The following is a 13,971-nucleotide window of genomic DNA, read 5'->3' on the forward strand; positions in this document are numbered from 1 at the left end:
GAATGCATCCAGTGGCCCACCCTAACGTGCACACAACCCAGGAGACCTCAGCTACATTAGCAAAGAAAGTGTTTTATATGCATTATAACACTGTGACACCAGATGGCGCTGTGGAGTTCCGTCTTTCACCAACGCGATTCCCCACTTCGAAGTTTACAACGCATTTTCCTGAAATGCTTTATTGATTTGTCCAGCCCTCATTGAAAGCAAGGGCAGAAGGGGCAAATGACAGGATTGAAGGTACATACTGAAACCACAACAATAAGTAAGCCTACCCCTAGCTCCACCCCCACCCCCCACCCCGCCCATCCCTGCCCATGAGGAAGTTAATGCAGAGGAACATGCAATTAGAGTAAGCTTTAAGAATAATCAAATCCAAGCAATACCCAGATATGTTTAAAACAATTTTTATTGCATTTTCATATTTTATAGTAAAAGAATGAGGACATACATATGTTGGGAAATATGTACTATGACATTTGGACATTTATTAATATTTTTATATGTAAAATGTTACCTTTCAGTTTTGATGATTAGCATTGCAGAAGGCAGGAATCTCAAGAAAAGCTCCCAGGAAGCATGTGCATGTGTTTCCCTGTGTTTATAATCTTATGTATATAAACACACACATAAATATATATATGTTCCTGTATGGTTGCAATAAAGCGTAGTGGTGATTTTTCAAAATACCTGGGTTTTCTTTGTTGTACAAAAAAGCAATGGACAAAGATACAGTTCCAACAATCCCAACCAATAAATGAATGTTTCAGTCAGGAAACATTGGTAGGCAGAATACCCCAATTTAGGCCAATGCAAGGGAATGTAATAAACTGGAATTATGAAACATGTTTTAACTGGCACTGCATTAATATTTATTAGTCATATATACCAACAGCAAACTCATTCCTCTGGCTGCCAGTTCTAATGCAGTCAAAACAGTATCTTTCATGCACAAGAAAGAGATGCCAGTTCCAAGATTAACAGAACTTTGGGGGGGGGGTGGAAGCTGGTGGGAGGGGTCTCCAGAACAGTCCCAGGAGAACTGAACATGCTCAGAGGGTATGGAATGGAGTGAGCAGAAATCTAAACAGGGGTACTTCCACACTGCAACAGTGTGCTACACAAATCCCACTTGTTAACCCTAAAGCAAAATCAAATGTACAATAGATACTAGATTCCTTGTACACAAGAGTATTTTTTAACACTGAAGAACACTAAAGAATGTGACCCCTCCTACCTGGAATCGGAAGTAGCATGGTCCCAGGGGAAATGTGCTCTGAGCTGTGCTAGATGCTGGAATCAGATTATTGTCTGAGTGCTAAATTAGGAAAAGGAATTTTTGACAGTAATCCTAAACCTGCAAATGTAATATGTTTGAGAGAGAGAGAAGGAAACTAGATCAGGCAGAATACAGCTGAAGACAAAATAAAAAGTCACTTTTTAAAACCTAAATAAAATTACTGTGATGATCTCAAGTATATGCAGAATCAAGATGTTGTTAAAAGCTTTTCCCAACCTCTGGTGCTCAAAGATGCTGTTGGACTGCAAGTCCCATCAGGCCCAGTCAGCAGGTCCAACAACATCCGGAGAGGACCAGCTGCAACTCTGCATGAAATTGTTATTACTGTGTCCTTTACTAGAATCAGTGATAATGGAACAAATCCTATTCTTTCTCAGAATTGTATGCTGTGCAATACCTTTCCTATTTATATAGCTAGCCTCTACCTTCTAAACTCTAGAATCAGCACCGTTGCTAACTTCCTAATGATTTTCCCTTTAGGCAGAAGAGGTGAGGCTTACATTTGAGCTTCAAAGCTTTGATGGTATTATAGGTTTGTGGGTGCCAGACCCCCCCCATTAATCCCTGGATCCAGCAAGTGTTAAAATCTAATCAAGCCAAGTTACCTTCTCATGAGGTGAGAGCCCGGGTGATGAGCCATTAAGAGGGATTAAGGGTCTTGGTGCGAGACGGCTAATGGCTAGTGCCCCCTCCCTCAACAGATAGAGTCAGAGTTTAGAGTAGAGTGTGTGTGTGATGTAACCTAGAAGAAAAGCAACAAACTGGTCAGAGATCATGATGTTTGATTTCTGTTTGACTCCAAGGCAGCGGCTATGGGAAAAACAAGACCCTTTGGGGGTGTTGATGCTGTGAACCCCTCCATTTTAGACTCAGGCTGTATAGATCTGAATATAAACCATATATCATAAAGACACCACAATCCCCACTGTGCCTGGGTAAGCGCCTGGAACCCCTGCTCAGAAATTGGGCTGGTGTGCAACACTATCATCATGCCACTGTGGCCAGTGGGTGTGTTGTTCTGAGTTCATCACACTATACGCACAAACTGATGCTTTCAAGTAAAAATGCGGGCTCATAGAGATCACATTACACAAATCTAAGCAGTACAAGTCAAAAGCAGCAGCAGCAGCATGTGGGGAAAAATAAGTTTCCCAATACAGTAGTAGGAGATGGTGAGTGGAGCTCAGATGAATTATGTTTATGAAGTAACATCCTCCATTCTGAATATCAAACAGTATAAACCACTTAATCCACCAACCTCACTATTAACTTGTCTTGGATTAAATGGGGGTAAAACTTCAGCCTAGAGTTTTCTACAGCCATTCCAAATGGGCTGAATGAATGCAGACAGGATAGTAAATAATCATTGCCACCATCACCTGGGGCTGTAAGACCACAAGGCAGGAGTGGTGTGGAAAGCTACAAAAATGAATCATTCTGCTACCTACAAATGTATGTCCTATAGTCACATGAGTCTATCAGGATCTCCATTAAGTTGTGGCATCATAGCGGCTTCATATGGGGTGTTTTCCTGATTTGGGTATACATAGGTGTAAGGCAGGGTAGGGAGACACCATTGACATTTATTTTGAGAATCATGCAAGCTTCTATGTTATGCTGTATGCATGTGGCAAAACAGATTCTTGAGCAGCGCTTGCAAATCATGGGGTGTATATAGAGTTCTCTAAAATAAAGTACACTCATGCAGATAGTATGTAATTTATGAAGCAGCTTTTAGAGGTAAGTTTTGTGATTTGGTGCCTAGATCTCGATGATAAGTCAGGCTGTGTATATATTGCCAGCTTAAAACACAGCTAAGTCAATTTTTTTCTCTCAGTTTGGATTGAAGATGGTTGCATCAAAATGCAGAATTTTGAAAGCAGCAACAAGACAGATTCAGGATAGATATGGATTGTTGCCAACACCATATGGACACCACTTCCTAAAGCAGTGGTGGGAGCACCCTGGATGAAGGGCAAATGGGAGTGTATTCACAACCTTGGTTTCAAATGAAAATTCATCTTATCCTGCAGTCAAACACCACAAAAGACAACTGGACTGAATATTACAAAGAAGGCTGTTACTTTTCCTAACTAAAACTTGCCATCTAAATCGACCCATGAGGTATACAGCCATGTGTAAATGAAATTTCTGGAGCTGGACAGAGCTTTATTAGAAGCTCAAGCTTCACTTGGGAGCCATGGTGGCTGGTCCATTAGGGCAAATAGGGCATTGCCCCCTCAACCCTAGTCTGCTCTCAGGCAGCCTCCCATCTTCCTGTCTTCTTACTTAAGACTAGTCCAGGAGTTATTCCTGGCTATAAGCTTCCTCCTCCATAGTCTCAGTTTTGACATTGTAGAACTCAGCACAGAGGAGGGTGGTGACAAAACTAGAATTAGTTGACTTCGCCTGTCATTGGCTCTTGTTCTTGCCTATCATTGGCTTCTTTGCCTTCTACCCTAAGAGTCCAATTGGGCACCAGCCACCTCTGCTTGGGAGACTTTGCCATACCTCAGCCATGTGACAATAATAAACGAGAGTGCTTTTCAGCTTGGGCAGAGCAAGAAAAGGAAATCTCTGCAACTGATTTCACTAAGACTTTACTCATGAGGAATGAAAAAGTGTGATAGGATATAAATACCATGCTTTTAATGTACTTTTATTAGAGCAACAGGAACTTTTATTAGAGCAACAGGAATCTAACAGCTACATTGATAAACCTGTAATTAAGAAAATGTCTACAGTGTTATCAAGCCCTTGGTTTTTATGGCTTCTGTGGTGTTACTGCCTATGGAACTTAGCAGGCTCCAAAGTCTTTTCCTGGCACAATGGGTAATTATTTTTGCAACTCTCTGGGTATCCTGCTTATGGTTATGGAATGTTTGGAAACATCCCTACACATCGTTTTGGATATTCATTATGTGGGAATGCAATTCAAAGCTTGTGGTCATTTTCATGGATGTGCAGGAGAGCCATGGGAGCAGATCTGAACAATGAGTGAAACTTCAAAGACTTCTAGGATTGCATATGCAAGCACACAGACTCATAACTTATCCAAGATGAGATGAAAACATATAGGTAAGGGGGTTTTATGTATATATACAGATAAATCCTAGATGGTACATAGAAAGAGAATTTTAGGGAGAAAAAGAACACAATATATTTTACACGAAAACATTTAGAACCATTCCAACTTCTTAGCTGATGAGCCAAGTTGGATATATTTTTAACACCCTTCCTTGCAAAGTAAATCTAAGAAGAACGTTGCTCAAAACTGACCCCACAAAGCCATCTGTTTTGTTAAATGTCAGAATTTTTGAAGAAGGAGTGGAAATAAGTATCACAGGTGATAGACTGTTTCAGAGCTCCGGTCAAAAGCAGGGATTCTGGTAGATTAGATGATTCCAAACTGTGCCAACTCGTGAAGCTCCAGATGGCTGAAAGCTTCCCAAGGGCAAATCACTGTAATATCTGCAAGAAAGAGAGAAAAAGCTTATTATGCCTACATAGATGAAGATGGAAAAGCTCATTTAAGATGGCTTGGGGTGGAGGAAAATAGCACAGGGAATAATAGAGCAATATTGCCTATCAATTACCTGTTCCAAGGCCCTCCATTCCTGGGATATCATCTCCAAAACTATGGAAAAAGCAACAGAAGAGAGTTTGAGTTGCAACCATATGTTTGTGTATTTATTAATATATATATATATATATATCCTAACCAAAGAGAACATGCAAAGGAACAGCTGATTTTGTGTCTGTTTTCTGCTGCAAGATCAAGTTGTACTGCCTGGATATTCTCTCCCCCATTAGCAAGCTCCTGCATTTGGCTTGGTCTTGTTACTATGTACAAACAAATGGGACAAATATCTTTAAATATGATCAATTTGTTCCTTACAAAGAGGCACCAAAAAACCCTGCAATTTTCAGAGTGTTTTGAGCCTCTCACTCATGTCACTCATGCTGATTCCAATGTTGGCTTGCCACGCAGGGGCATCTATTCACACAGAAGAGAACCAAGTCAAACCAAAATAGAGAAACAATATCCAATATCCTAGGAAATATGGGTGATAACATGCTTGTACCGTTGTTCCCTAAGCATATAGTCACAGAGCTTCTGCTCATCAGCAGGCCATCAAATCTATGCTAAACCATCTCATCATGCTGTCTCATAAGAAAGCCAAGAACAGGAAGTGTACCCTGGCTTAGATACATCTGGAGGGCCACGGATTCGCCATCCCACCATAAAATAGACTGCATTTAACTAGCAAGATAGATTCCGAAACCAGACGGCCACAACATATGAAAAGTATATCAGTGAGTAATCTAAGGCCATATAATGGAATCGACTGTAATGTTGCTGTATGCCCAGGACTCCTCCCCATTTGTCCAGCACCTTAACATCAATATCACCCCGTCCATTACTCATGTATTTTCCGTTGTAAAATACCCTGATAGGACCCATCAGCAAAGGTCCTATAGTATAAACCATATCAAGCTATCCCCATAAGGGCTTTCCTCTGTCCTCTGTCTCCTTGTGTGATCTAACTAAGACAAGATCATTACAAACAACTACAGAGCCCAGCTCCATTTATAATGCAGTCCTACATACGTTTATTCATAGGTAAGTACCACTGTGTTCAATGGGCTTATTCCCCAATATTTATGTTTAGGACTATAGCATTATGCAGGTTAAGTCAAGATATCTGTCACACCTCAGTCTATGGCCTGAAGCACAACATACTGTACCATCATTCAATTACATCTGGAATGGGAAAAGTGTGGCCCTCCAGTAAGCTGTTGTACTACAACTCCCATCACCCTTGATCATTGGGTAAGGGCTGGTGGGAGTTGTAGTTCAGGAACACCAGGAAGGACAAAGGTTCCTCAGCCTTTATGCCCATGATGCGTTATTCAGAATGAGAAAAGAGGCCGCTATCACAAGGGGCTTACAATCTAGATATTGATGCAAGGGAAACAACCAAGGAAGGAAGAGGGAAATGGAGGCAGTGGTAAAAGAGGAATAAATAAGGCCTGCCCCCTGCCCAGTTACACGTATGTAGTTACAGTAGGGGTGATGCCCTAATAGTTGCAGTTTGGTAATGCAGAATCTTAAAAGCACATTTGTGAGTGAATGAAGCCTTTGGCTTCTGAATTGCTACTCTTACCCTTTTACTCCTTTTTTGGGGGGCTTGCTCTTGAACTGCCGTGTCTGCCGCTGCTTGAACTTGGGAGGCCCCTTGCGAGGCGTGGTAGGTCCAGTTGTCTCTGTAGCATTGAGGGTGGCAGGCGCTGCTGCGTTCTCAGTCATTCTTCACCTCCTGTGAGGCACTCTGCTGCTTCAGATCTCTGGAACACAAATAAACGCAGTTAATGAAAAAAAGGGGGTACTTACAATTTACAACCCTTGTTGCCATTAGAATTGGAAAACCTAGACCCCTACTTTAAAGCGATAGGAGCCCTGCCCTCAATTCAGTCTGGTTATGCTGTCTACAACCATATAACTCTCTCTCTTACCAGAGCTACAGTGTTTTTCAAAATCACAGCAAAACCTATGCATCTGAGCTCATGTAAAGTGGCTAGGATTTAAGCACAAACTGCTACTTAAAAAATAATAATAATGGAGCAATTTATACAGTGGGATCTGGCCCTTCCATTTTTGCTCATCAAGCAACAATGGAGGTATGTTTGCATACTACACAAATTGCCCCCCCCCCATGACTCTGTGTTCAGTAAATTGTTATGAGATTTGAGCTGATATTGAAGTTTGGCATTAAGACCATTGTTGTTAACTGATCAGGGACTGGTTGGCTGAAGGGTGGGCGGGAATGTCGGTGTGATGTGCAGGAGAAGATTTTCATAGCACAGAGGAAAACCTTACACCTGCCCATTCAGCTGCATTAATAGTGGCCAGCTGAAAGATTAAGAACCATCATTTGATGGGGAAACACGGCTCAGTGATAAAACATACAGTTTGCATGCAGAAGATCCCATGTTCAATATCCAGTAAAAGAAGAAGAAGACGAAGAAGCTGATAATAAGTGATGTGAAAATCCCTACTTGAGATCCTGGAGACCTGTTGCCACGCAGAGAAAACAATATAGGGGTAGATAGGCAGATAATCTGACTTGATAGAAGACAATTGCTTATGTTCCTCCCTTAAGTATTTACTTCTGTGCCTAGCACTTGCATTTAAAGGTAAAGGGACCCCTGACCATTAGGTCCAGTCGTGACCGACTCTGGGGTTGCGCCGCTCACCTTGCTTTATTGGCCGAGGGAGCTGGTGTACAGCTTCTGGGTCATGTGGCCAGCATGACTAAGCCGCTTCTGGCGAACCAGAGCAGTGCACAGAAACGCCATTTACCTTCCCGCTGGAGCAGTACCTATTTATCTACTTGCACTTTGACGTGCTTTCGAACTGCTAGGTTGGCAGGAGTAGGGACCGAGCAACGGGAGCTCACCCCGTCGCGGGGATTCGAACCGCCAACCTTCTGATCGGCAAGTCCTAGGGCTCTGTGGTTTAACCCACAGCGCCACCCACGTCCCAACAGCACTTGCAGTTACAGCAGCCCAAATGCTTGATGCTTTTTGCCATACTGATTGCTAGAAGTGTGCTCTAGTTCCTACATAGCAGGGAAGGGGAACCTCTCAGCCTCTTGATGTTGTTAGGACTCTAACTTCCATCAGCACCAGCCAGGATAGTCAAAGGTCAGCAACGATGGAAGTTGTATGTATGTATATGTGTGTGTGTGTTTGCCTGTGTATATCCAATCTCTAAGTCAGGGCAGATCTACTATGAAACTAATAAAGATTAAACTTCAGGGCCCCTGAACTCAGAGGGGCCCCAGAAGCAGCTTTAGTCCACATTGATTAAAATTTTGGGGTTTAATACACCCAATTTGAGTTGCACGACTCAGATTAATTTTTTGTTGTACAGTATATATTTCAACAATCCTGAAGTTTGAGAGTCAGTACCACAGATGTTGTAAAAGTGTGGTGATCTGTCATGAAACAACCCATTTGAAGAAGATAGCTGTGGTTAGCCAGACCTCGTTGCTGGTTGCAAAGGGGCCCCCATGACAGTTCAACCTCCAGGGCCCAAAAAATGTAGGTCTGCCACTGTTCTCAGCTCACGCAAGGCAGCCTGGGGAACATACTGCTGAAATAGGATTTGGACCTCCATATGCTAGACTGAAGCTAAAGTCTTCAACTTTTTCAACCCAGAACCCCCTTAGCCCCTTCTTCTGCCTGCTCCTTTCTGAGAACTAGAGTGACCAAAAGTGGGGCAAAAAAGGGCAGGGCTTCTGAATTTTAGCAGATGAAAGAAAGCGGTATTTTGCAATGGCAGCTTTTCATGCAAGGGTGGATTAAGATTCCACTGCTGACATTTCATCTTCTATACATCTCCTAAGGGAGAAGGAGTGCTTCACATCTGGTCCCTTCATCCAATCTTTCATATTTTCTTTAAAAATCCTAAACAAGACAAAAAATGGCTAAGGTGATGTCCGCTTATGACTTCCTACCCATTGGTTGTGAACCAATGTACCAATTTTGACTAAAAGGACTTTCTGTTGGCTGAAGTAGCAGGTCCACTGCTTTGACATCTGTGGGGTTTGTCTCAACACAATGGAGGCAGAAGGAATTCAGTTTGAATCAACACTTCCTGAAACAATATGCAAACTAAAATGCAGCTGTCCTTCGACATTCTCGCTTCTCCTAATTTCTCAGTGCAGTTCCTCCAACCAAATAATGTGTACAAAGCTGCATATATTTGGTAAATGGTTTGCAAAAAAATATGCATAACAGACAAAACTGCATAACAAACTGTCTTATTTTGAGAGAAAGGCACACTGAAATGCTGATGGCTATGCATGAGGCAAAACAAATAAATAACTGCATACACTGTAAACCAGGCACCCTCAGACTCTGCCTTCCAGATGTTTTTGGGACTACAATTCCCATCATCCCTGACCACTGGTCCTGTTAGCTAGGCATGATGGGAGTTGCAGTCCCAAAACATCTGGAGGGCCAAGTTTGGCGATGCCTGCTGTATACGGATGGAGAAATGTGGAAAACAGAACTTAGGAAAATTGGGAAGCTTGGGGTTAAAAAACCTGAGAGATTTTGTCCACCCCAGCTCACACACTGCAAAAACCAAAAACCAGTTATTGGGTGCTTTCATTGTCCATTAGGACAAAGCCACCTTCCCAGTCAAAATGGCCTCTATGCCTAAGTGCCAAAGGAAAAGGTTTCGTCCTTTCTTCTTTGTCCCTCACACACACATGTGAAGTCACATGTTTGTCCCTTCTGCTCCGCATAAGCATTATGCAACTCCCATTCTAGACTTTTCTCATGGCTTGTTCTCAGGCTGATCCCTGATGTCAGAGGACAAAATTAGCCCTGACATAAGAGCTGGTGCTTAATCTCTTTATGTCAGAGCACCGTACTGTATCTCCTTGGCGCAGCCTGCTAATATCTGCTCACATCTCTCTCTACAGCAGTGGGATATTTTTATGTCTCTAGCCTATAAAAACATGCAGGTAGCATTTTCACAAAGAAAACAACTATTACCTGAAGAACAAAGAGCAGGGTACTGCTTGCCCTCGAAAACATTTCTGAAATGGTGGCTAAGACTTTTTATTCTAACAATGTACTGTATGTAAAAGGCTGGGATCTGCTCTTGAAATGAAGGACGAGACAGAATTGCTTAACAAATGTATTATGGTTCGTTGTTGCTAATAATTATATGTAGCTTGTTTATGAGATTCCAAAGACGCTTCAGCAATTGCATTGCTCAAGAGGAGCAACTTGTAATAACTTCACAAACGAACTATCTGCTTCTTTTCATGCCACTTTAATGTATGTTGTGTAGTCGATAAATATTTAACATTGGAAGATTTGTAGTTGCTCATGGTTCAGCCAAATGCTGTGATCAGACCAAACTGACAAATCTGCAAATAATTTCAGTTCATGTCTTCTATCACCATAGACCTGCAAGCCATATTAGGAGTTACATTATGAATTTGGACATAGCTAATGACTAGCTGCTCATTCCTAAGTATGTTTACTTGGGAGTAAGTCCAATTCAGTTCAATGGGACTCACTCTTACTCTGGAGTAAGCTCCTCAGAACTGATGGTGGTTTTCTGTGTGGGATTGCTCTGCTAGGTGTAGCATGTTTTCCAGTAAGCTCCTAGACTTTCTTTATGTTGTGTTGAGTTAGGAAAAATGTTTTATTTCCATTTTTTGAGAGCTAGGAAGTTCAAGAGGAAAGTCTAAACAATTTGATCAAGGAAATTTGGGACACAGCCAAATCCCATTCTGGGATCAGATTCTTTGCTGAAGCAAATGGACCTCTGCCAGTTTGCATTAGCACGAACAGACCTGTAGCATCTTAAGGACAAGTGTGAGTGTGTGTGTGTGTGTGTGTGTGTGTGTGTGTGGTGTGTGTGTGTTCTTTAAAGAAGTGACAAAGGACTGGGGGGAGGGAAACCACTCCGTTCTTAGGGTTTTCATGCTGTATACTGATTCTGCTGCTTTCAGAGATTGCGTATGCCCAAACTACATCCATGGTTACAAATTACATACTTTAACAGTCATTGTGGTAAACAATTCCAGCAAGAGGAACATTTGGCTAGAAAACCTATTTAAATAAACAGCTCACGGGATGCTCTTGAGAAGCTTGGACTGGGTTTCATTGAAAATGTGGGATGTACCCCTGAGTGAACAAAACATCAGGAAATTTTCAGGGAAAGAGACTTGAACCCACAAATTTAGAAAGGCATTAAGATGCACACAGCAAGACCATGTCCGTGTATGTATGTACACACTGCATATTCAGCATATAAGATCCCCAAAGAACCCTGGAAGATGTACGTAGCTTGTTAAGGGAGTTGGGGATTGTAGTCTTGTGAGGTATAGAGCATAAAGCAATGGGGAAGGGCTGGAGCTTGGTGGCAGGGAACCTGCTCTGCATGCAGAAGGTCCCAGATTCAATCCCCGGCATCTATAGGGCTCAGAGAGAGCTCTGTCTGGGATGCAAGAGCCCCCCTGCCATTCCGTAAGTAGATGGCTCTGAGCTAGCTGGACCAATGGTCTGACTTGTTAGGAGGGAGCTTCCTAGGTTCCTAATGCTATTTCCAAACAGATTGTCCCCAGTTTCTCTGCTTCTCCTTTTAGAAAGCAAAGGGGAAGGAAGGTACCACCTCAAGTATTCATAAAATGTTGCTTCCATTTCAGAGCAAGGGTACTGTAGCTGACAAAGAGATGTGCTGCCTGTAGTCAAGGGAAATTCATGTAAACTGAGTTCTCACCTGGCTCAATATTAAAAGGAATAGAGAGAAAGGGGATCTAGCAGTGGCCACAAATGATCCTTCCTATTTCTTCACCACCACCCTGTCATCAATGCATGCATCTCATCTAGTCAGGGAAAAAATATTACAACGGTCCACTTCTTTTACCTGCTGTCAGTAACAGACCAGCGGGGAAAAGGGGCTAGCAATCCTTTCCCACCAACGGCAGAAATGCCCCACTCCATTCTCCACCAATGCCCTTCAGAGCTACTGAGCAAGTTTCTCTGTAGAATTCATCAAGTTGGGTAGCACACAACGTTACAGCCAATTTCTTCACCCCAAGCCACTGATCCTGGTCTTCCACCATCACTGTACTGTATAAAGTGCCTGCGACTGAACCCCTCGATTCACACTTCAACTTTTGGATTGATGCCTTTCAATGACTCCTTTAAATCCCTTGGGAACTTACCTCTCAGATAATGTAAGACAGCAATTCCGCCACCAATATTGCCTGTTGTTATTGGAAAAACAGTCCCGGGATGAGCGAACCAGTGCAGGTGTCAGCAGTGAAATATGCCTTGAAAAGTGCTGTGCAATTGCGTGTCCTTTTTTCCTCCAACCTTCATTTCTCTCCCTACTTCAACGTCAAACTCGGCGCTTTCTAATTGGCTCTGACAGGTCCCTATTTCAGTTGAAGAGTTAATCCATTGTGTAAAGACGTTGCGTACGTCGTCAGATGGTTAATTTTACCTAATGCAATCTTGTCCACGGTAATGCTCTTATCCTGATGCTGTCAGATGGCAACCCACCTCCGGGTTAGTATCCAGGTTAATCTTCCCCCTCCTCCCTTTGTGAACGTCTTGTAGGAGGGCTTGTGCACAAATGGCAAATTGCTTCTTCCTAATCCCTCCCTTTCACGGCATTTATCTCTGATCCTTTAGGAAAGGCAAAATAGATTCTCCGGCTGATGTTCTTTACAGCAGGGCCAGATACAAAACTCTACGTGGGCTGCTCTGATCCTTTTTGATTTATCACCCTGGAAACATCTCATATCCCAGCTCCATGTCTGGCAAGAATATCACACGCTGGGCCATGGGAAGACCAAGTATCACTAACTACTCAAAGCTGGTGTACTTTTAAGTGCGATCCAAAACTCATCATACACTGAGCCCTTTGTGTGTGCTGTGGTTGTCCTCAGAATGCTAGGCTGTGTACCCATCATTGCCTTAGAACACAGCCAAGCCATTCTTTTTCTCAATTCAGATTGAAGCTGGTTTGGGGATAAGCACATAAAAATGCAGCGTTCCACAAGAAACGACAGGATCAATACGAGATAAATATAGATTGTGGCTAATGCCAGGTGAACACAGCTTCCTAAGCTAGGAGTGGGGGTGCAATGGATGCAGAGTAAATAGGAAGCATGTACACACTAGTAGTCAGGAGCTCCAGTCTCCAAAAGAAGCCATTCATAAGTATTGCACCCATGATATCACTCTAGCCATTTGCTACCTAGAATCTTCTTAATCTAGATTCAGACATAATTCTGGTTGCATTGGGAAGTCATGCTATTCCAGTTTGGTTTTTGTGGGAGACTGATTGCCCAAAATCAATTATTTCCAACATCTGCTGATGACCAGATATTTTATTCTTCTCAAGCCAAAGGAGAAATGCTTTAAAAGGGGGAATCACATGCCCACACCCCACACTATACACACTCTCTCTAAATGTCTAAATGCAATCACCATACATTTTCACTACACATCTTTTCCCAGCCACTAGTTCACTGATAATAAGAATGTACAGGCAGCAGACATCAAATTGTGAAGGAAGAAATGTTGGTGGCTCCTTGTAATTGGTTGAATATTTTATGAATCAGGTGAAACCCTGCTCCAACAGATGTCAATGGCAAAACACCCACTGGTTTTAATAAAGCCCCACTTAAGCCTTTGCCATCCTTCCATCTTCCTGATACAATCTCAAGGCATCAACACTTTAAAGTCCTTCAAAGACCACATGGGACACCCACCACACACCCTTGATAAATCAGCTCTTTAATTACATTTTCTCAACCACTTCAGACAATTCTGTAAGTCAACTCAGCTAACAATAGAGTACCACGAAGTTTGCAACTGCCAACGGGTAAGCCAAAACGCTACCAAGAAAAATACTACGGTAAAAGTGACTAGCAAAATAAAACTTGCCTGGATGTCCAACTGACTACCTATTTACACTGAGTCCAATGAAAGATTTATTGCATTCATCTTGAAAAAGTCACATAATCATAAGGCAAATTATATAACCTTTACTGCTAGTGTTAAGAGTCCTTCAGATTAAAAAAAGATCAAAGAAAAGGGAAGTTTAAACAAGTCCTCCATACTTT

General features: G+C 42.3%; 1 protein-coding gene across 11 annotated transcripts in view; it reads right to left on the reverse strand.

Moving 5' to 3' along the window:
* Window positions 1-391: 391 nt before the first annotated feature.
* PDE6H (phosphodiesterase 6H) overlaps window positions 392-13,971 on the reverse strand; it is a 31,798-nt gene continuing 18,218 nt past the window's right edge. For 5 of the 11 annotated variants that reach the window (XM_083574258.1, XM_083574260.1, XM_083574259.1 and 2 more), the window contains 3 exons: window positions 6,469-6,649; window positions 4,897-4,937; window positions 392-4,771 (listed from right to left, as the gene is read on the reverse strand). In XM_083574258.1, the coding sequence (XP_083430384.1) occupies window positions 4,695-4,771; window positions 4,897-4,937; window positions 6,469-6,611 (261 nt within the window). In that variant the 5' untranslated portion in view covers window positions 6,612-6,649 and the 3' untranslated portion in view covers window positions 392-4,694. Of the gene's footprint in view, window positions 4,772-4,896; window positions 4,938-6,468; window positions 6,650-11,759; window positions 12,005-12,060; window positions 12,664-13,971 lie in introns of those variants that run through there. The other 6 variants (XR_014539227.1, XR_014539228.1, XR_014539229.1 and 3 more) reach the window with 3 other exon arrangements.

This window comes from Podarcis filfolensis (assembly GCF_964270895.1).
Source record: "Podarcis filfolensis genome assembly, chromosome: 10".
Taxonomy (NCBI): domain Eukaryota; kingdom Metazoa; phylum Chordata; class Lepidosauria; order Squamata; family Lacertidae; genus Podarcis; species Podarcis filfolensis.